Source organism: Leptodactylus fuscus, chromosome 5, assembly GCF_031893055.1.
Source record: "Leptodactylus fuscus isolate aLepFus1 chromosome 5, aLepFus1.hap2, whole genome shotgun sequence".
In the NCBI taxonomy this organism is placed as follows: Eukaryota; Metazoa; Chordata; class Amphibia; order Anura; family Leptodactylidae; genus Leptodactylus; species Leptodactylus fuscus.
Genome location: NC_134269.1, coordinates 47,325,870 through 47,349,128, shown reverse-complemented (window position 1 = coordinate 47,349,128; position 23,259 = coordinate 47,325,870). Strand labels below are relative to the sequence as shown.

Below are 23,259 nucleotides of genomic sequence, written 5' to 3'. Positions count from 1 at the left end.
TCCCATCTTTTCCGAACACGATCGCTCAACCCTAATCAGGTGTTAAACTCAGGGCAGAACTATCACAGAATGGATAGTGAAGTACAAGGAGATTATGTAGAAACCTACTGGAGGGAACCTGTAAGTAATAGTAGTTGAAGAAAAACTCCTCCAGCTCACCTGGGCTGTTGAAGAGCTGAGGGGTCCGGAATGGTATCTTATGGTGGTGGTAGTCTTTCTAATGGTGTTCAGCTTTCCTGAGCCAGGTGGAATTTGTAGGGGCCCATGATGGTAGTGCAGGTAAGGACTCAGTGAACACTGTATTGCGGTTCTGAACTTTACTTGAAGCAATGCAACACTGCCATAAAGAACTTCCACATACAATGGAGGTAACAGCTCTTACAAGGATGGGGGTGAGCTCAATGGTTCAATGATGGTATTTCCAGTAGTCTGTGTTAAGTTATGTAATGTGTGCAGGAAGGGTAACACTCTGGCCATTGTCATGACCTGAATTCTACATTTTAGCAGTTTTCCTCTCTATGGACTCCACATCTAATTATTAGTTGCCATTGAGCTAGAGGGTGGAGACCAGCTGATCCCATAGACAGCACAAGGAGGAAAATAGAAGAACAGATTTTGCTCCATAATCTTTTCGACTCAGATGAAGACAGAAAATGTCCTGCAGTGCCTGTGTATCTGCTTCTTTCTCCTATGCCCTCCTTTACTTGGACTCATATAATTAAATAGTTCAGTTAGCTGACAGTCCATCTTGGGAGACCAAATTGGATTCAGCAGAAATTTCATAGAGAGTGAGGACTTTATGAGGAAAGAGGAATGAGGAAAAGAGCCATGGAGAAATGGAGAAAGGGGCATTTTTCTTTGACTATTGTGCTATTGATTTCTGCAATGTTTTCTGAAAAGGTAGTAGCCATTAAAGAGAACCTATCATGTCCTCAGCAATGTGCAGTTTTATATACTGCTAGAAATCCGACAGTGTGCTGAATTCAGTACGTCAGCTTTCTTGGTATGTGCCCCAATGCTGGAGATATCGGTGCTGTTAATTTCGGCACCGATATCTCCCCACTGTCAGAAGGGCTGGCACATTGATGAAGACATGAAAGGTCCTATGAGTCAGATTGTTCTATATTAGTATCACTTCAGAAGAGGCTGGATGAAGCGCAGCGGTCGGGGAAGCCTCACATGACATGGGGCCGGCCAGACGGGAAGCGATTGGTCCATTTGTATGACGCACTAGGTTGCGTCTTCAAGTTTGGTTGAGGGGGCGGCCTTTTAAGGGAAAAGCCCGCCAAAGCGCATCAGTCGCGCTGCTGCCTCACACAGGAAAGCTTGTATCCGGAACTGAGCAGCCGCGATGTCTTCGTTGGAAGAGCTAATCCGCGAACTGCGGGCATCTGTGGAGAACCGAGATCCGGAATGGCTGCATGGACAATTGCGCAGCCTGATACAGGGGCCCGGGGAGGCGCCAGCAGCTCCTACCCCACCCTCTCCCAGACGGCAGCGGAGGACCAGGCCTCCGGCTCGCCTAAGTCCTGACGAGGCCCCTCGGGTCCAGCGCCGTCGCAGGAGCCCCTCACGGGACCCTCCGACCCAAGGTACTCCTAGGTACGCTGCCAGGAGACTACCGAGGGGAGGGAGGAATCCTTCAAGCAGGCGGGACCCGGGACGGAGGCGGCAGGCCGCGCCTCCGTCATCTCCTACTGTCATCGGGAGTTCTGGACCAGGATCAGCAGTGCCGTGTGCCTCCCAGGCTGGCCCGGCAGTTGCTCAGCGCATGGAGGATTCTGCGTCAGCGGGGCTGGAGCTCTCAGGCCCTCAGCGTGTGGTGTCAGGCGGGCCAGTTCCATTGGGCCTAGACGTCAGCGCGAGCAGGTTGTCGCAGTCACCGGGCCCGGCGACCCCTTCCTCATCTCTGGACAGGGGGTCAGAACTTTCTACTACAGTCCCCTCCGTGGTGCAGAGGATAGGAGCCAGTGGGCCGGGGGTTCATCAGCTGGATTCCGGATTGGCGGCTGATGGGGTGGCTAGCCCCAGGCAGTCAGGTGAGTCCATTTCTGTGTCAGCTTTGCCGTTCCCCCTGTTACCAAGCCAGGGTGGGGTTGGTTTCCCTGGGGAGGTGGGCAGGGGTGTCCTTGATTTTATGGGGTTCCTGGGTTCAATGTTTAGGTCCTTTCAAGCTGCGCCGTCTCCAGTGCCAGCTTGGGTTGGGTTTAGTCCGGGTGGGGGTGCGACTGCGGTACCGGCAGGGACTGGGGGATTGGGAGGGCAGGGGGAAGCTGGAAGTGCGGGGGGGATTTCGGGTACACAGGAAAAAGAAAAGGACAAGGAGAGTGATAAGAGTGGGGATAAGGCTGAGGAAGCACAAAAACTTGACGATGCAGCGAAAGGGGAGGTATATGTCTGTTTCGAGGGTCCCCTAGGGGTACACTTGAAACAGGAAGTGAGGGAGAAAATATGGAAAGGGGAGTATGTGGAGATTTTTTCTCTGCTCCCTTTAGAACGTTTTAATTTAGATAAGTCCAAGAAGGACGAGTCTAAAAAGGAGGAAGAGGAGAAGAGGCGTTTTCGGTTAATCCCCCGTACATTTTCTAACTGGTTGCAAGCTTTTGCAATCTTGGCGAGCGTTATAGGCGAGAAGGCGCCTGAGAACTGCTCAGCCTTATTTTGTTATATGGATGCGATCGGAGAGGCGTATAGGGTCTATGGAGGTCAGGCCTGGTTACGCTACGACGAACAATTTCGTTAGCGTAAAGCCGCGCGCCCTAGCATAAGATGGGACCACAAGGATATTGTCTTGTGGTTGAGGGTAACTGCACCAGTTAGGGCAGGGCAGTCCTTTCAATCGGGAGCCGGGGGTTCCGATGCTTCGGGGCGCTCGGCGGCTTCTCAGAAGGGACAATGTTTCGCGTTTAATGAGGGGACATGCAAGTTTGGAACAAAGTGCAAATTTAAGCATGAGTGTTCCTCTTGCGGGGGATCCCATGGGGCTTCCAGGTGCTTTAAAGGGGGTAAATCAAAAGGCGGTGACGGCACTGGAAAAGGGGGTGACGCCGGTACGAGTGGACGCGATGCGTCCGTATCTAAATGAGTATGGGAATGTGGAGGCGGCAAAGTTGTTGTTAGAGGGGTTTTTGTGGGGTTTTAAAATTCCATTTGTTGAGGGCGGTTCAGTAGTTATCCACAAAAACCTGCGTTCCGCTTATCAGCACCCGCAAGTTGTGTCGGATAAGTTGGCAAAGGAATTAGAATTGGGGCGGATGGCGGGTCCTTTTTCTGAATTGTCTTTGCCCAATTTGAGGGTGTCCCCTTTGGGAGTGGTGCCAAAAAAGGAGCCGAACAAATTTCGGCTCATTCACCACCTTTCCTTTCCCAAGGGGACGTCAGTTAATGATGGCATCGACCCCAGTTTGTGTGCGGTGGTTTACACTTCGTTTGATGCTGCTATTCGTTGGGTGCGGGAATTTGGATGCGGGGCTTTGCTTGCCAAGGCGGACGTCGAAGCGGCTTTTCGGTTGTTGCCTGTGCATCCAGACTGTTTACATTTGTTGGGGTGTTTTTGGGATGGGTGTTATTTTGTCGATAGGTGCCTCCCTATGGGCTGTTCTATTTCCTGCGCGTTTTTTGAAACTTTTAGCACGTTTGTTGAGTGGGTGGTTCGGAGGGAATCGGGGTGGGCATCAATCATCCACTATCTGGATGATTTTTTGTGTGTGGGTCCAGGGGGGTCTCGGGTTTGTTCTTTACTGTTGGGGACGCTAGAAAGGGTAACTGAACGCTTTGGTATTCCGTTGGCAAAAGAAAAAACTGAAGGGCCAGTGACATGTTTGACCTTTTTGGGGATCGTTATCGACTCTGTGGCAATGGAATGCAGGTTACCGGAGGACAAGTTGGTGCAGTTGCGGCGTGAGGTTCAAGGGGCTTGTGGGCGTAAAAAATTGAGGTTGCAGGAGTTGCAGTCGTTGTTAGGGAAATTGAATTTCGCGTGCCGTATACTAGCGATGGGTCGGGTTTTTTGCAGGAGATTGGCGGCGGCAACTGGTGGGGTAAGAGCTCCCCATCATTATGTGCGCCTGGGGAGGGAACTAAGGGGTGACCTAAAAGTTTGGGATCGTTTTTTGGCATCTTACAATGGACGCTCTCTCATGTTGGAGGCGGCGGTGACGGCGGGGGATCTTAATCTGTTTACCGATGCATCAGGGAGCATGGGTTTCGGGGCATTTTGGGACGGACGTTGGTGTGTGGGTAGTTGGCCGGAGGAATGGAAAGAAAGGGGCTGGTGCAAGAATTTGGCATTATTAGAATTATTCCCAATAGTAGTGGCTCTGTCTATTTGGGGGGAGGGTTTTAGGAATAAAAAAGTCAAACTTTTTTGCGACAACATGGGTGTTGTTCAAGCCATTAACGGGCTCTCCGCTTCTTCCCCCCCAGTTGTGTGTTTGTTGCAGCATTTGGTGTTGTTATGTCTTTCGCTTAATGCTTGGGTGGTTGCTGAGCATGTTCCCGGTGTAGATAATTGTATCGCTGATGCCTTGTCTCGTCTACAGTGGGATCGTTTCCGGGAGCTGGCTCCACAAGCACAGGAAATTGGGGATCCCTGGCCAGAGGCCCTTTGGGAGCTGCCGTTCGGGCGGCACAGTCTTTGATTAACGTTTCCTTGGCGGAAGGTACCTGGGCGGGTTATGGGGCTGCGTGGGGTAAGTGGGTGGAATGGAGTGCGGCGTTTGGTTCGCAGATAGAGGGGGAGGGGGAGCGTTTGTTGCTTTTGGTAGGACAGTGTAGGGAGGAGGGGTGGTCCTTGTCGAGGGTGAACAAGTTCTTGGCGGGTTTGGCGTTTGGTTTTAAGGCACGGGGGTTGCCGGATGCTACAAAACACTTCTTGGTTCGGCAGGCCATGAGGGGATGGAGGAGAGGGGGAACTGCTAGGGATAGCCGTCGGCCGATTTTGTTCCAGTTGTTGTTGAGTTTGGGTTCAGCCCTAAAGGTGGTCTGTAGGTCGGTTGCGGAGCTGCGGCTTTTTCGCCTGGCATTTTCACTTGCTTTCTTTGGAGCTATGCGTTTGGGGGAATTGCTCAGCCCTTCTAGGTCGGTTCCTGGGGGGCTGTTGGCAGGTGATGTTAGGTTGTTTGAGGATAGCTTGGAATTTTTTATCAGACGATCTAAGACGGATTTGATGGGGAGGGGGGCCAAAGTGGTGCTATTTGCGGTTCCGGGAGTGGATATGTGCCCTGTTGTTTGCCTGAGGGAATTTTTGTCTCATGAGCGGCCTGCGGGAACTCCGTTGCTGACTCACGAAGATGGTTCGTTCCTGTCCAGGTTTCAGTTCTTGGCCATTTTTAAAAAATGTTTGGTACACTGTGGGCGATTACCGGCTGATTTTGGGGGTCATTCATTCATGATTGGGGCGGCAACCGAGGCGGCTCGCAACGGTTTGGCCGAGGACGTGATACGCCGTATCGGGTGTTGGGAGTCCATGAGGTTCAGATCGTACGTCAGGTTGGACAGCTTATAGTTCTTTGTTGATGTCTGTCTGTGTATGGGTTGGGGGGAGGGGGCATGTTGGATGTATTTGGTATTGTTCTGTTTTTCTTTTGCAGGCATGGCCGACGGAGTGCTGATATGGATCATGGGCCACTCGTTCGTGTTCTGGGGGGCGCTGAGAGCGACAGCCCGCCCCAGAAGCTGGGGTTTCCGAGGGACGGGGTAATAATTCGGTGGTTGGGACGCAGAGGTATGTGTTGGTCTGGGGTCCTTCCGGAGTTCCACCGTTCTTCCAGAACGGACCGTTCCCCAGATGTGCTGGTTTTGCACGTGGGAGGGAACGATTTAGGAGTCAGGCCATGCAGAGAATTAATTTGGGATATAAAGTTCGATATGTTGCGGTTATGGTCAGAAACACCGGGTTTGGTGACTGTTTGGTCAGACGTGGTTTACCGTCATGTGTGGAGGGAGGCCAGGTCAGTGGAGAGTATCAACAGGGCTAGGATTAAATTGAACCGGGCGGTTTCCAAGTTCTTTCAGAGGAATGGGCATGTGGCAGTTAGGCATCGGGAGTTGGAATCTGGGCAGGGAAATTTCTGGAGACGGGATGGCATCCATCTTAATGCTATTGGGACGGACGTTTGGAGTTTGGCCATTCAGGAGGGTATCGAGACGGCTCTGCGGGTGTGGCGGGACGCCCGGCATTAAGGAGTCAAAGCCGGTCGTTCGTGGCGGGGGGGTCCTCGGAGTTCGAGTTTGAGGAATGGGAAAAAATTTGGTTGGGGGGGGAGCCTGGAGGGCTCTGGACTCCTCAATAAGGGATTGGAACGGTGGCTGGGGATTTAACTGGCCCAGGTAGAGTGGATACTTTTGGAAGGGATTATTATTACAGGTTTAAGGGTTATGCTGCCTCTGAGCTGGGGGGCTGGCGGCTGGAGGTAAAAAAGTTCATTAAAGTTATTTAAAAGTTGGGTTATAGTCATAAGTAGGGGCCAGTATTCGTGGGGCTCCGAGGACCTCCTTTCGTCTTATTTCAGGTGGAGGAATTGGGGAAGGTGGTTTGATGGATATGTTAATAATTTATGTTTGTTATGTTAATAAACGGGCCGCTGTGGCCAATTCATTCCAGCTGTTGTGTCCGAGTCTTCTTTCCATAGGTTAATTATAAGGAGATGGAAGGACTGGACGCCTACCATGTCAAGTGAAATTGGACTTGACAGACTAGCCTTTGCCCTTCGCAAGTACTAATAGGCCTTTGGTGTCCATAGTCCTGTCATTGCATCACCGGTTGTCTTTCCTTGGACAGGTTTGGGAGCCTGAACATCTTTCCTCACCTGTCCTCTGCTCACCCTATTCCACCATATTATCCCTGCTCCGTACTTAATATCCTTCAAGCCAAACTTTATTAGGCCGCACTTGTATTTCTACCGAATCATAGTGTCATACTATAAAAAATGTAGCTCGTAGTTGTCTATATCCTCCATAATCCCCATCTGTATATGGTCAGCATTTGCTAGCGTGTCCTTACAATCTCTCTAGAAATATAAACAGAGATGCTGGCAAATCTACCCGGCAAGGCAGGAGATCTAATGGCTGCCATGATTATGATTTGCTATCTGTCTGCCATCACAACTTCCAACAACTTGTCTAGAAAGACATATATAAAAGGAGAATTTCAGGCAAAGTGATGCGCTGACAGCTTTTATTTACTTCTCCTGTGCAAATGAGTCTCTGACTGATAATGAGATGCAGCAGAAGAGGCTGCCATGAGACAAGCATCTGAGGACCAGCCACCGCAAGAGGTGCAAGACAACTTGTTTGGAATAGAATGATATATGAGAAAATGAGAAAAAGATGATTACATAGAGAAAGTATAAAAGGATTCAATAGCATGTGAGAATACAGATAAATAACTACGGTAATTGCATTGTCTTATATATAGCACCAACATGTTCTGAAGTGCTGTACAGAGATTTTCACCATTCACATATTACCTATTCCCCAGTGGTGTCAAATTTAAGGGGGTCATGAATAGGTTGGATCAGTCTGCTACCTAAAAAAATAAGGGATCATATAGCCCCTTAGTGGTGGAGTGGTTCCCAGTGATGGGTGGTAGAATAACTCATGTGGACTCAGATGTAACTATAGAACCTACTCACAAGGGGGCAGCGATCTTGGTGGTTATGGAGTTCTAGAGTGGGGGTTTCAGGATACAATTATTAGGGGCAACAGATGACGTGTAGAGATGGGCGAGTAGTGTTTGATTGAGTAGGTGTTCGATCGAATACTACGGTATTCGAGATACTCGTACTCGATCGAACACTACTAGCTGCTCGAAGTTTAAGCTTCGATGCAGAACCAGCGTTGATTGGCAGAATGCTATACATTGCCAATCAACGCTGGTTCTTCTCTTACCTTTAGAAGTCTTCTCCGTGCAGCATCCCCACGGCGTCTTCCGGCTTGAATTCACTCTGCCTAGGCATCCGGCCTAGGCAGAGGCGACTGCACATGCGCGGGCATGCCCTCGCATGCGCAGTCGGCTCTGCCTAGGCCCCGATGCCTAGGCAGAGTGAATTCCAGCCAGAAGACGTTCCTTGTGCCGCTGTTCGAATTGGATTTCGAACCTCGGACATTTTAGTGTTCGCTCATCTCTAATGACGTGAACTTATGCCACTTTGCTGACACTTGTGACCCTTGGCTGGTACCTTTAACAGTCTACTGACACCTGCCACACAAATGTCCTCTGTTCTGGTACGGAACAGATGGTAGAGCCCAGGGGACGGTAGAGCCCACACACCACTCAATTCATTTCAATAGGAGGGCTAGAGACAGCAATAGTATAGTGTTTGACTATCTCCAGCTCCATTGTAATGCATGGAGTGGTGGGTGACCTGTCGACTACAGCTCAGTTCAGTGGGGGTTTAAGCAATCAGACCCAATCCCATCTGCAAGATCTTCCCTATTGTGGGTAACTTGCTTTTCATAGGAAAAAAACTTTAACTCCCAGTCTCAGGCTTGAACAACTTCAGCACTTACTAGGTTATTTGTCTCTGAGTTATTGGCAGAGACATTCTCTCTTCTGACCATTAGGTCATTCTCCTCCACCCAGTAACCCAGACTGGGGCTTATTGTACTCCTCTACGGCTCTAACATTAGTGCAGTGCCCCCAAAAGGGCCACTTCTAAGGACTCTCACTGCTTTATTAATGTGTTTTGAACTATTTTAGAATGTTATATATTATTTTATATTGTTTCTTACTGGTTATTTGCACATTCCAGCATTACATTGGGCACTTTGGACTTAACAGGCCATTTCTGTGCTGCTGTGCAAACAGGATTGGATTATGCTCCTGGTTTCCCAGAACGTAATGTCAGGGTCTGGGGTTGCTAGGTGGGGAGGCATAGACACACAAGTCCAGATTCTTTAGTCCAAAACAAAGGTAGAGTTTATTTTCACTCAAAAAGCTAGTGCAGCAACAAAAGGAAACAATACAAAAATAAATCCCTGCCCGGCTAGGCTCTATCTAAACATAGAATAGGTTACCTCACCTAGAATAACAGAAATCCGAAAGCCAGTAGAATCACTCAGGACACAGCTCCAAAAATAGGACCTCTTTATTTGGCTCTCCAGCCAAGCTCTGCCCACAGTCTGCTGCTGGAGCTGTCTTCTTAAGCCTCCTTGACGAGGAGACTCTCAACAGCTGAGTCGCTGACGAAACATCCCCAAAGTGTGGACTGGAGGGGGGTGGAATGACAGGTCCCACTACAAACCTACCTGCCATTCCTAAAAATCCAGCCCAGTAACCGCAACTTTGAAATTACACTCAGCAGACAGAATTATCTGCTGAGAAACATTCTTTCTGGAGTTTTCTCATCTCACCCACCTCAGTAGTCTGGGTGAGATGTATACTCCCTCCATTACCTGGCCGGCCATCGGCTTACAGTAGGAAGAGCTTAATGGTTGCTTCCGGTTCACCTAAGACTAAAGCCGGATACAGACGACCATGCTGCAACCAGCCTGACGTGAATTAAAAGCCTGTGTGCCCCCCGTTCGTGGGCCAAGCTTCCACAGCCTATTTCATTAAATGAATAGGAGCCACCAAAGCATGTGCCACAAAATAGGACAGGAATAGGACCTGTTCTATCTGATGTGGCCCCGATTTCTGGCCTGCACACAAGACCGTGAAAATCATGGCCGTGTGTGCAGGCCCATAGAAAAGAATGGATCAGTGTGCTATCCGTGAAATACGCGAATAGTGCACTGTCCCACACTACGGTCGTCTGCAAGGAGCCTACAGCTAATGTTAAGAGAGGGAAGTTAGCTTATGACTGAGCATCTTCAGCTCTGTAGGCTAGTTAGTGGCAGATAGGGGTAGACAAGCAGTTGCCAAGTTACTGGACCCAAATCCTGCAGAATCTAGACTTTGTGTGCTTGCTGACTATGAAGATTCTCCACTCTCTAATGCAGAAACTTATCCACAGCTGAGACATGCCCCACATTCCACAATAGTGACAGATTTTACTTTTTTTTTGTAGGAGTTGTAAAAGGGGGTGTTCACACTTTCAGTGGATTCTGTCAGCAGTGTCTGTGGCTATTATCCGTAAAAGTTTTAGCAACGGACACTAGCTGAAATTTCTGAAATTTCCCTTCATTTCAATGGGATTTTATCTCGTGTCCGTTTACATGTCATGTCTGTTTTTTCAAGCGGACAAAAAAATCCTATATGCAGGACTTTTCTGTCTGTTAGAAAAAACAGACAGCAAGTGTCCGTAATTTTTTTTTAACATTGAGGTCTATGGGCAATGGAGGCCAAAAAGCAAAAAAAAAACCCAAACAAACAGTGAGTTGGCCATTTTCATTTGTTTTCCCATTACTCATTTCAGAAAATTGAAAAAACATTTTTTAGTTGTTAATATTATGGGCTTTTCTATTAGACTGCTCATACCAGTAGATTGCTTTACACCTATGAACCCTTCAAATTCCAGATAATTATGAGATTTCAGAAAAAAATAATACCAAATGGCTCCATCTGTCACTCACAGATAAAATCAATAAGTATTGCTACAATGAATTGTAGTGTAGCCCTGCTCTAATACCTAAACCTAACCTTGCTGCATATTCTAGCAGTAGGGCTTTCCAAGCTCTAGGTCCAAAGAGCCATGGTTTACATATCCTGTAGGACGAAGGCTATTAAGTCTGAAATAGCTGTATACACCTCAGAATAAATAATTCTGAACTTATAAGGTTCTATTCACATTCCCCTTGTTCTACTCTGCCATAGGAATAAAACAATAATAATGGCAATTCTAGAACTGCTCCATGATGTACACGAATTGTGCCGAATGGTCCTGATTAGAGATGAACGAATATGGGACCTTTAACTCCTTTGCGACCACCCACGGCACCGGGAGCGGGTGTTAGCTGTAACTAACAGCTAACAACCTGCTCTATAACCACCAGTCGTAACACAGCACCGATTGGGGTTTTTAACCCCTTAGATGCTGCGGTCAAACATGACCACGGCATCCGAGGGGTTCCGCCATGCTATATGTCCCCCTAGGCACCCCCTGCGGCAAGATTTAGGGGTGCTGATATGCATCTTATGCAGCCTGGGGTCTTGCCAGTGACCCCTGGCTGCTAGTACCCCCCAGTACCTGGTTTATCCTGCCCAGAAATGAGGAGGTCAGCCTATACGTCTGCATAAGCTGACTTTCCCTATAGACTACAATACACGTGTAGTCAATCAGTGCATTGCTGGTTCAAGTCCCCTAATGGGACATCACTAAAAATTACTGCAAGGCACAATGTTCTACACCACTATATAGGCTCTCTGAAGCCAGGAAATAGCTGTTTTTTAATGCGATTCGCTGGAAATTAATTTGGATTGAATAGAATTGTATTGGAAAATTCAGATAGGCTGTCGAATCAAATCTTTGAAAAATTTGCCCATCTCTAGTCCTGATCAACTATAATGGTGTCTTTTGGCTTTCTGTCACATTGCCTGTCATTTTATCAATCAAAATAGAGCAGAAGGCTGGTACTTTTTATGGCACCTGCAAGAGAACCTCCGATACAGATGTGAACAGAACCTTAAGCTGTATCTATACTTTATACAGGTAACAAGTGAGTGTGGACGCCTCATTGCCCACCAAAGGCATAAAGAACCAATGCTTGTCTACTTCTTGTATCCCCATTAAGTTAATTTTCTTGTTCTTTGGATATGTTATGGAAATAACGTGTACAATTTTAAGAAGCCCTTACCTAAAATATATCTTCATTCTCTCTTTCCAAAAAGTGTTTGTTCTTCTCTTCTTGGTTTTTGGCTACTTAGCTATTTCTATCATAAAAGATTAGGAGATGTGTTGGATTTATTATTGGCTTTTATCATAAAAGTTGCAAAATTTGCACCTAAAATATAAACTTTTCTCCATTTGCATCTTAGGCCGGGTTCACACGGAGTTACGTGCCGCGAGATTTGGCACGTAGACGCCGCGTGACCCTTTGCGTGCCGTACACGCTCCCATTCATTTCAATGGGAGCGGGGAGCGTATGCGCCGCGCTAGTTTGCGGCCGTGAATAAATGCACGGCCGCAAACTAGCGCGGCGCATACGCTCCCCGCTCCCATTGAAATGAATGGGAGCGTGTACGGCACGCAAAGGGTCACGCGGCGTCTACGTGCCAAATCTCGCGGCACGTAACTCCGTGTGAACCCGGCCTTAAAATAAACCCTCATATTAAGTCAGGGATTTTTTTTAACAGGTAGAGGGCAGACCTGCTGCATATCGAAAAATTTACTGTAAATTTATAAAGAAAAAAAAATTGGTGCAAAAAAATTGATATATGGTACATTTCCATATTTGATGCATAAACTAGGATGACAGTCTTAACAAATTCACCCTAAGAGTTAACTGTGGGATTGTCTGCCATCTAGTCCTTAGTTCCTATGGACTGTGTATTCTTCTGCCTCTTATCCTGCTCATGTCTTGGCTTACCAGGCAGTCACTAGCAGATCATTGAAATATCAGTGGGAAGCCATTTGATCTCAATTTGAACAGTGCGCTTAATACTATGCAGTCGTTTTTTCTTCACAGAGCAATTACTGTCAGCAGCGTGGTTGTCAGCAAGACACACAAGTTCTTCCCAACCTTCAGACCAAAGGATATCGACAGGCTGCCCATTGAAATTGAGCTGTGTTGTATAGTCCACGGGGATCCTTGCTGCACCAGCACTCTTTGAAAGATGTCAATGCCTTCATCTTTGGGCTTGAGCTGCCAGCAGTTTGTTGACCCTTAAGTCTCGACTGGTCAATACTCAGGTGTTTGTATTGACAGTGGTATTGACAGGCCTCTCATTGCTCGGTGAGGATAGGACAGGCAATTGTGTAAGTTGAAATGTTGTAAAGATTCAGAGAGAAACCTTCACTTTATTATTGACAAGGTAAATAGAGAGAGGTACAAGGAGAAAGTGCTCATGGCAGCCTTACTTAACCCTTCTCTTCCACTTTAGTTTATTCCATCTTGAGTTTCTGAACATCTAATAGAAGGGTGCATTCATATTAGGGGGCATTCACACAGAGTAACGCCGGATGTGTATCACAGCCGTACACGCCGGTGCTACAGCAGACTGCTGAACACTTCCCATTCACTTCAATGGGAGTGCTCGTAACAGCGGCGTTTATGAGCGCTCCCATTGAAGTGGATGGGAAATGTTTGGCAGTCTGCCGTAATGCCGGCGTGTACGGCTGTGATACACGCCCGGCGTTACTCCGTGTGAATGCCCCCTTAAAGGTTAATATTGTAACAGGAGATAGAGTTTAAAGGTAGCCTGTCCGAGTGTAAGTTCTAATGGAGTTTTTTGGCAGCGGATTTTGACACGGAAACCACCTCAAAATCTTCTGACAAAACCGTCTCCCATTGAATTCAACTGGAGCCACTCATTTCTTTTTCAGCTACCTGGTAGCGACATGACCATTTTTAACGCGGATTATGCAGCTGAATCCACTGCGGCGTCTGCGGTGCGACACCCCCCTCCCGACTAGGCTCATTCATTTGGGCCTAATCCGGGGTGGAATGCCACTGCACCGGCATCCAGTCACAGCTAGCCATTTTTGGACCGGATTCTGAGGCGGCCTCCACGTCAAAATATGGTCCAAAAATCCCTGTGTGACCTCAGCCCAAGATGTCCAAGTCCAAGATGTCTCTAAAACCAATAATTAGGCCATGCAAGGGCTGTTAAAAGGATCTGAAACATAGCTTTGTGATCACAAACTGAAAAAATGCACAGAAGAACCTCTTTTTATGGATATGCAGCTACCTCCAAGTGCACTAGGGGCGGGGCTGATTTGCCAGATTTGCCTACAGATAGAGATAAATGCTCTAGCTCTTTTCTGAAATAGCTGCCCAATTGTCTCTCAGTTAACCATGGTGACATTTTTCATATCATTAGAGTTGTCTGCAGGCAAATCTGGTACATCAGGCCCTGCCCCTAGTGCACTTGTAGGCTGATTTACGTATCCATATAAAACTCATGATCACTGCATTACTTCATCGGTTTGCAGCCACAAAGGTATGTTTCTACTCCTATTAAAAGCCCCTACATGGGGTTTTCATTAAAAAGGAAGGCATTTTGGACCCCTTCAAACTTTTCTAAGGACATGGGTCTGTCGCCCTAGAGCTAGTAACATTCCACAGGATACCTAATGTAAGAAATAAGTCCCACCTATAATATTATTTTGTTTTCACATTAGAAATAATGAAACTGGTAGCAGCAAGTCGGATTCATTATGAATTTTCCAAAAGTTAGGTTTGACTCAACTAAAACTTTTTGGGTTCATGACCCACAAATCTTTATTATTCTCTGGCGTCTCCTTAAACAGAGTATAAAAATCAGAGGTTTAGTTGTGAAAAAATGGGCTCCTTCAAGGTCATCTTCAGGCCTCCTGGGTGCTATCTTGGGCCCTTGGGAACTGCTGAGGCCTGTGATTGGCACTCCCTGGCCACAAGGGGCATACCAATGACACTTGCATTAGAGTCCCGCACATTAGGCATCCCCCACATGACTCAGAGACATCAGCGGTTCCTGAGGGGCTTTGATGTCACCCAGAAGGCAGTAAGACATCTGAACAGAACCCTGAGGAAGCACCAGATGCTGTGAGTGACTGAGGGAAGGATATTAATAGTATTTAATACATTTTGAACTACCCATGGGCTTCCACTTATTATACTCTGGAGTCTGAAGAAACCCTATGACACACTTCTTAAATTAAACAGGTGGATGAACCTCACGAACAGTTGCAAAAAAAAAAAAAAAAATCTCGCAAGGTTTGCTCATCTCTACTTATCATCTTGCGCCTTGTTCCTTGGGGAATTATAATGTTCCTTAATACCATACTGTACTATTATAGGTCTAGGAGACGTGTAAGACATGTGGCTGATGGGGGAAGCTGTCTCCAGAGAGGAACCTGTTTAACTAGAAATGCAGAGTAGGTAAGAGAACAGGTATTGACTTTTGTTAAGAGAATACTTGGATGGATTGTCCTTAAAGGTAAATATTGAGTTTGGCTCTGCTAAGGTCAATGTTTACCTTCTGGCTCCATAAATCACAGTGATTGGCTCTGTAGGATCAATATTTGCTGACTGCTGACTTCACAGTCATGTCCCTGCAGTAGCAAAAGACGCTGTGAGCTGCAACCAAAAGTGGCGAAGACAAGGGACGGAGGCTGGAATAAAGCACAGTCTTGTAGAATAAACCAGTGATCTGACAGGAGGACGGCAAACCAGTTAAACAATACTAAGTGCCTTGGAAAATAAGCTCTTGATTGACCACATCTATAAAACATTCATCACATCCAGGGTATGTTTGTAAAGCGAGTACACTAGGTATTGTAATGGACGGACACCGTAAAACCAATCACTTATAATGTAACTAGCTGTTATAGGCATACAAGTACAAACATTTATATATGTCCACCCATAATACATCAACATTAGAGATGAGCGAACAGTGTTCTATCGAACACATGTTCGATCGGATATCAGGGTGTTCGCTATGTTCGAATCGAATCGAACACCGCGTGGTAAAGTGCGCCAAAATTCGATTCCCCTCCCACCTTCCCTGGCGCCTTTTTTGCACCAATAACAGCGCAGGGTAGGTGGGACAGGAACTACGACACTGGGGGCATTGAAAAAAATTGGAAAAAGTCATTGGCTGCCGAAATCAGGTGACCTCCATTTTAGACGAATAGTGGATTTCAAATCCGGGTCATATGAGAATGTGAACTTTGTGACTATGAGACAGGGATAGCTGTACAGGCAGGGATAGCTAGGGATAACCTTTATTTAGGGGGGAATGTTATTAAAAATAACTTTTTGGGGCTCTATCGGGTGTGTAATTGTGATTTTTGTGAGATAAACTTTTTCCCATAGGGATGCATTGGCCAGCGCTGATTGGCCAGAGTACGGAACTCGACCAATCAGCGCTGGCTCTGCTGGAGGAGGCGGAGTCTAAGATCGCTCCACACCAGTCTCCATTCAGGTCCGACCTTAGACTCCGCCTCCTCCAGCAGAGCCAGCGCTGATTGGCCGAATTCCGTACTCTGGCCAATCAGCACTGGCTAATGCATTGTATTGGCGTGATGAAGCAGTGCTGAATGTGTGTGCTTAGCACACACATTCAGCTCTACTTCATCGGGCTAATAGAATGCATTGGCCAATCAGCGCTGGCCAATGCATTCTATTAGCTTGATGAAGCAGAGTGTGCACAAGGGTTCAAGCGCACCCTCGGCTCTGATGTAGCAGAGCCGAGGGTGCACTTGAACCCTTGTGCAGCCTCGGCTCTGCTACATCAGAGCCGAGGGTGCGCTTGAACCCTTGTGCACCCTCGGCTCTGCTACATCAGAGCCGAGGGTGCGCTTGAACCCTTGTGCACACTCTGCTTCATCAAGCTAATAGAATGCATTGGCCAGCGCTGATTGGCCAATGCATTCTATTAGCCCGATGAAGTAGAGCTGAATGTGTGTGCTAAGCACACACATTCAGCACTACTTCATCACGCCAATACAATGCATTAGCCAGTGCTGATTGGCCAGAGTACGGAATTCGGCCAATCAGCGCTGGCTCTGCTGGAGGAGGCGGAGTCTAAGGTCGGACCTGAATGGAGACTGGTGTGGAGCGATCTTAGACTCCGCCTCCTCCAGCAGAGCCAGCGCTGATTGGTCGAGTTCCGTACTCTGGCCAATCAGCGCTGGCCAATGCATTCTATTAGCCCGATGAAGTAGAGCTGAATGTGTGTGCTTAGCACACACATTCAGCTCTACTTCATCGGGCTAATAGAATGCATTGGCCAATCAGCGCTGGCCAATGCATTCTATTAGCGTGAACTGAGTTTGCACAGGGGTTCTAGTGCACCCTCGGCTCTGCTACATCAGATTGCTACATCTGATGTAGCAGTGCCGAGTGTGCATCAGATGTGTAGTTGAGCAAAACTGACTCAGCACTGCTAAGTCTCTGCATTCGCATAGGAATGCATTGGCCAGCCTTCGGCCAATCAGCGCTGGCTCTGCCGGAGGAGGCGGAGTCTAAGGTCGGACCTGAATGGAGACTGGTGTGGAGCGATCTTAGACTCCGCCTCCTCCAGCAGAGCCAGCGCTGATTGGTCGAGTTCCGTACTCTGGCCAATCAGCACTGGCCAATGCATTTCTATGGGGAAAAGTTAGCTTGCGAAAATCGCAAACTGACAGGGATTTCCATGAAATAAAGTGACTTTTATGCCCCCAGACATGCTTCCCCTGCTGTCCCAGTGTCATTCCAGGGTGTTGGTATCATTTCCTGGGGTGTCATAGTGGACTTGGTGACCCTCCAGACACGAATTTGGGTTTCCCCCTTAACGAGTATATGTTCCCCATAGACTATAATGGGGTTCGAAACCCATTCGAACACTCGAACAGTGAGCGGCTGTTCGAATCGAATTTCGAACCTCGAACATTTTAGTGTTCGCTCATCTCTAATCAACATGTAATACAATATAAACCAAGGGTATTCATGTCAAGGAGTATAATAATACAAACCAATGTAAGGGTATTCATGTCAAAGAGTATGTCGAATATGACTATGACTAGAGCATAAATAAACATTGTTATAAAGACAAGTTAAACAGGCCAAGGCAATTCTCCTTAGATATGTCCTTAGTGATAACAAAGTTGATGATCATCAAGACAGCAGTGAAGAATACCTGTCATTTCACTGAAGTTTGAAAAGGTGCATGGGCTTGTAGCTTACGTACTACTCATGCCATCCATAGACTTTGTAGAAATCACACAACCTCCACACAAAGCCCCAATATTGCTGCTCTTCCTCTAGTGGCCCCCTCTGTTTAATCAGATGAATAAATCAGGGTCTGATAACTATTCATTTGTTAGGATGATCTAGCAATAGGAAAATCCTATTGTTAAGGTATGTCCCTATGGAGATAGTTTATAAGTAATAACCAAAATGGCAGCACATTTTGTTGTCCTTTCTGCAAAAATGGCACCACGTGATTTTCAATGGGTAAAGCCCATATATATATATATGTTAATGTTATGCGTTAATAGAGTCCAGCTGTGTATAATGTAGTCTCGGTATAAATATACCTGTTCTATGAAGGCCTCAGTGGTTTGTTAGATAACAGTACTGAACCAACAGCATGATGAGGACCAAGGAACTCACCAGATAGGTCAGAAATAAAGTTATGGAGAAGTTTAAAGCAGGGTCAGGTTATAAAAATATATCATAGGGATATTTGCTAAAAACAAAACCAGTCTTAGTCCACAGTAAAATGTGCCAGATTTATTAAGAGGTTGTAAGAGCAATGAGACTATGGTGCTCATTGCCACAGGACGTGATGATAGTAGATTCATTGTGTAACTTCAAGGAGGACCTGAATGGCTTTTCTGAGTGGAAAAATATTACGGATTATGGGTTTTAGATTTTGGAAAGAGAAGTCGATCCAGGGTTTTAAAATGATGACCGAAATTGGAGTCGAGAAAGAATGGGACAAAAATGTTTTTTGGGTTTTTTTTTGCCTTCCTTTGGATCAGGACTGTAGGGTTATAGGTTGGACTTGATGGACCCATGTCTTCATCCAACCACATCCACTGTGTAACTACAGTATATGTAACTATGTTTCTTAATAAATTTGGTGCATCTTTTGCTACCAAAAATTCCAATCTCTACCAGTTAAGAGTTGGCAAAGATTTCCATCATAGTGTCTGTGATTCTTTGGTGTAAAATATAGGAAATCTGTTGGACTCTTGCTAAGCCCTGTACGCATTTTTCAAGCATGGCATAAAATCACAATATTTTTCTGTACAGTATGTGCCAGGACTATGTAGCCTTGCTGTATGGAGAATATTCTATAATCTAACAATATATTACAGCAGATCATTGCCACCCATATCTCAGCTCTTTATTATTGGAAAAATATGGATGTGTTTTAAAAAAGAAGTGAAAAACGGTGGGAAAAATAATGTCCTTTGAGGACACATAACTTAACAAGGGTCAGGGGAGAATTTTCCTTCATTATCCTAAAATATTGTGGAAGCTGAAAGATCTATTGGGTTGTACTAGGTGGGCCAAACATAAAGTGAGTTCAGCATGTATAGATCTAATAGGCATGGGGAAAAAAAGGATTATTTCAAAATGGAAGAAAACTTTGAACTTATAAGAAGTGGAGGAAATATATAACAATAATGAGAAAATAAGGAGGGTAGTATCACATGATATGACATACTTAGAACAGGTGACCATCATAGAATTATAGATTAATGACTAGTGTCAGGTGTGACTTTGGTGCAAATATTGTATCAAAAACTGGCAACCTAATATGGTAAAGAAAAAGTGGATTTTATATTTTTCCTATTGCCCTGTGCTGGGAAATTTATGTAACTTTGTTGGGAATGTAATATCATTGTGCACAAGGATCATATTTAGGCTGGCCCACAGAGGAAAAGCTAATGCCCCAGTAATTCCCTCTGTTTAGTGGACCCCTGAGCCCCATTCCCTGCACTGGTGATGCACGGTACACTAACTATAGTAAATATACATAGACAATGTACAGTGTCTTAACCAGTCTATCCATCCATATAATTGGGGTATTGAACTTTGACAGGGACACCAGGACAGAAAAACTCCAAAGGACTAGGCAGTGAGCTAGTCACTGCAAACAAGTATCAGGCAATATTTCCATATAACTGTACATCTGACCCCCAGACTACATTTTACTAGAGGGCCCTAAATACCTCAGTCCAGCACTGAATTGGACTGTAGCTAAAAAGCAGAGAAACTGTGTAATTCTGAATATGTACATGTGGTTTTGTTGCCTACAACAACATATGGTCCTGTCAGCTCTCCTTCACACTGGCATAGGGTTGCCAAGTCAAGATTACATCACTGGCAGCCTTTATTATTTCCGTTCCTGCCTCTGGACACTGCCTGATGATAGATGTTTTTCCTAGCAGGTTTTTACTAATACATAGTGATTTTCTGGCTGTTTCTGCTGTTGCTGACCTTGGACTCTCCTCTGACATTCCTCTTGTTCTGCCCACTGGATTTCCTTCTGCCTGTTACTTGTTCTATGATATGGTTTGGATTTTGGCTTGTGGACTATGCTTCTCTGTCTCAGTCACCTCTACCGTCCTATATCAAGGAATTGACCATCCTCAGCTGGGGACATCAGCAAAAATAAGCTTAAAGAAAATCCATCATCAATACAGGCGACAAAACAGCCAATGACATATACGTAGAACAGAAAGGGGTCCTACAGCAAGGATTAAATGGGAATACCATTAAAGGAACTGGATTATAGACCTAGGACAGAAGTGACTGAAGTTTGTTTTTCCCTTTTCCCTTTCCATGACCTTTGAGCCCATCCCTCATGTCCTCTGGAGAGAGAAATGTTATGTAGGTTCTCACCACTACATAGCAAAAGGTATAGAACAGTGTCAGACTGAGTTTCCTTGGGCCCAACAAATAAAATGATTTTGGAGGACCAGCATCAAACAGCCCTTAGGAAAGAGACTATAAGGGTGCATTCACACTACAGATATGGTGATTGATTCTGAACGTTAAAACATGTTCAGAATCAGCGCGTATAAAGCAGATCCCATTCATTTCAATGGGAGCCGGCATACAAGTGCTCCCCATTGAAATGAATGGGCTGCTTTTTACTCTACAAGCGCTCCCATTGAAGTAAATGGGAAGCGCTCGCGTGTACGGCTCGGACTGAGCTGAGCTCCGGGCCCCTTCACACGGTGAGCCGTACACGTGAGCACTTCCCATTCACTTCAATGGGAGCGCTCATAGAGTAAAAAGCAGCCCATTTATTTCAATGGGGAGCGCTCGTATGCCGGCTCCCATTGAAATGAATGGGAACTGCTTTATACGTGCTGATTCTGAACGTGTTTTAACGTTCAGAATCAGTCACCGTATCCGTAGTGTGAATGCACGAATGTGGGAGCCTTCTACTGGACAGGTGTTCTTGGTTTTTGGCCGCTATATGGGGAGCACTGTGGCTTGAATCTAGATCTTCTTGCCCATCCGTGCAATTGATTCAGTGATCCAGATCTGCTTTTGGTCCCTCTATTACTTCAAGATAAAGGAGATATTTAAAGGAAACACATCAGAGTTTCTCTAAGTCTACAAGGCTCTCTTTTTTTAAAGCCTATCCATAGGTTTAATATTGTTGCACTTGAGAAAGGAGATTCCCCAAAACACATTGTGATTTTGTTTTACCAATAAAGAGGCTTGTTTTCTATCATGAGCGACCTGGGATCTCATCATTCCTAAGAGCGCACATTGTTCATTTTTTGGCTCTTCTTGCCTCTTCTTTTTCGTGTGCGTCTTGGTTGCCACTGGCGTTGGACATCTCTGCTGCCATATGCATGGCAATTTGGGGACAGTTAGGAATAGCTGTCAGCTGGACATTTAGCTAGTGTATGGCCAGCTTTAGAAGTCACCCATAGAAAATATTAATAAATGCTGGAAGGTGAAGCGAACGTCAATTGCCCCTAATCCTGTCAAATCATCAAAACCCATGAACAAGTATAGTAAATTGAAGAATGATATATTTTAATTTGCATTGTGTCCTACATACAGTACTGTAATTTGAGCTCATATTTTGCCTATATATTGTGCCTTAAACATGAATTTGCACTAATTTCCATTTTGTCTTCTCCAAGTCTTCCCTCTAATTCCCCTAAATCATTATTCAATATAGTAACCCCTGTACAATTACTGACCTACTCATTAATCTTATTCTATCTACATTAAAGAAGTCTTGCCTCCATCTATAGGCCTTTTGTGAAATCGCTAATGAGAAAATTGGAATACAAAACCTTGGGGAGCAAGAGACTCATAATTGAGTGAATTCCTGAGTCCTGCCTTATGATCCTGCAGAGCGGGCATACACGGGTGTGCTGGTGATGAGTGCCTGCAGGTGATGGTTTCCGAACATTCACCCTTCACAATGACTGGATCACATGCTCTTATGAGGCTCTGCTGGACAAGTGTTAAACATCTCCCCATGATAAGTTTGCCTGTCAGAGGGCACGGGGATGGTAATTAACAGCTATTCACTGACAAAGTTGCTAATTTGTGATGTTTTAATAACAGGGTAATTACCAGCCCATGAAAATCATCCATAGAATTACCATCAGCTGTCACGAGAAGCCATTAGCATTACCGGCAGTAACTTTATCCTGCTATAGAATTTCCTTACAGTGTATAAATAGTGTACACCCCTCTTATTGTGCATCACAGTATAACAACAATTAACAATAATAGACTATGTAATGTGGAAGAAAATACAAGGTCGTCACATTCATTATAATGACTAGACACAAAGTATCTGAATGTGTAAGTATGGAGGGTGGTGTTACTCCAGAAGCTCCAAAGACAATTGAAGACCAAATTGAAGGGGTTCTCCAGAGAGTCTCTGTACACTTACTACTTCTGGGCCATTCATTGACTGATTCTGACCTTGGGTTACATGATTGGAACCAGCATCCGGACCCCGAGGTGCTCTTCCTCCTTCCTCCTCTTCCATGTGTACAGGCAGATTATAGTAAAGCCAGCCCTCACAACACAGGTAACTACTTGTGAACGTGAGAAAGGCTGGAGTAGGCAGAGCAACTCAGAAGCTGAGTGCTAGATCCAATCATGTCTCCCGGGGTCCAATCCAGTGTGGAACCCTTAGATATGGTGCCTAAAAACCCTGGAGGTGGTAAATGTACAGAATCTACCTAGAGAACCCTTGTACAGTGGTACAACATTAATATTACTTCCTGGCGCCGCACTGAGTGGCTGCCTCGATACAGAGCTCCAAGCTGGGAGCAATCTTTATCTTTCCTTCTTCACTCTGTCTGTATCTTTAAGAATCCTCTAACTAAGCAAACTAGCACTATGAATTAGCAACTATAAATCGAATGGAAGACACTGTGGAGTATTTTTTCCTTTTGTTTCCATTGTTAAAGCATGGATAATGACTCAAGACCTGGAGTTTTCCTGTGCGAACATGTGCCTGTTACCATCCCCACATGAGCTAAGAATCACATGGTCTTTTCTGCCTGTTATATCTACATGCTGTGACCCCTCCTCGTGTTCTCCAACCACAGTCGGCTGTATTATTAACATCACTTCACACAGAGAACTAAATGATCCTGCAGTGTGTCCGTGTTTCTTTCTTTTTTAGTTGCTATGATTCCTAGTATCTCTCTATCTGACATGAGCTTGTATGTGTTTTCTCTCTTG

At 45.8% G+C, this 23,259-nt stretch overlaps 1 protein-coding gene across 1 annotated transcript; it reads left to right on the top strand.

Annotated features, from left to right (window-relative positions):
* Positions 1-2,951: 2,951 nt before the first annotated feature.
* Positions 2,952-5,506, top strand: LOC142204493 (uncharacterized). The gene is made up of 2 exons (XM_075275807.1): positions 2,952-3,531; positions 4,542-5,506. The coding sequence occupies exons 1-2, from the start codon at positions 2,952-2,954 to the stop codon at positions 5,504-5,506; spliced, it is 1,545 nt and encodes a 514-aa protein (XP_075131908.1).
* Positions 5,507-23,259: the final 17,753 nt, after the last annotated feature.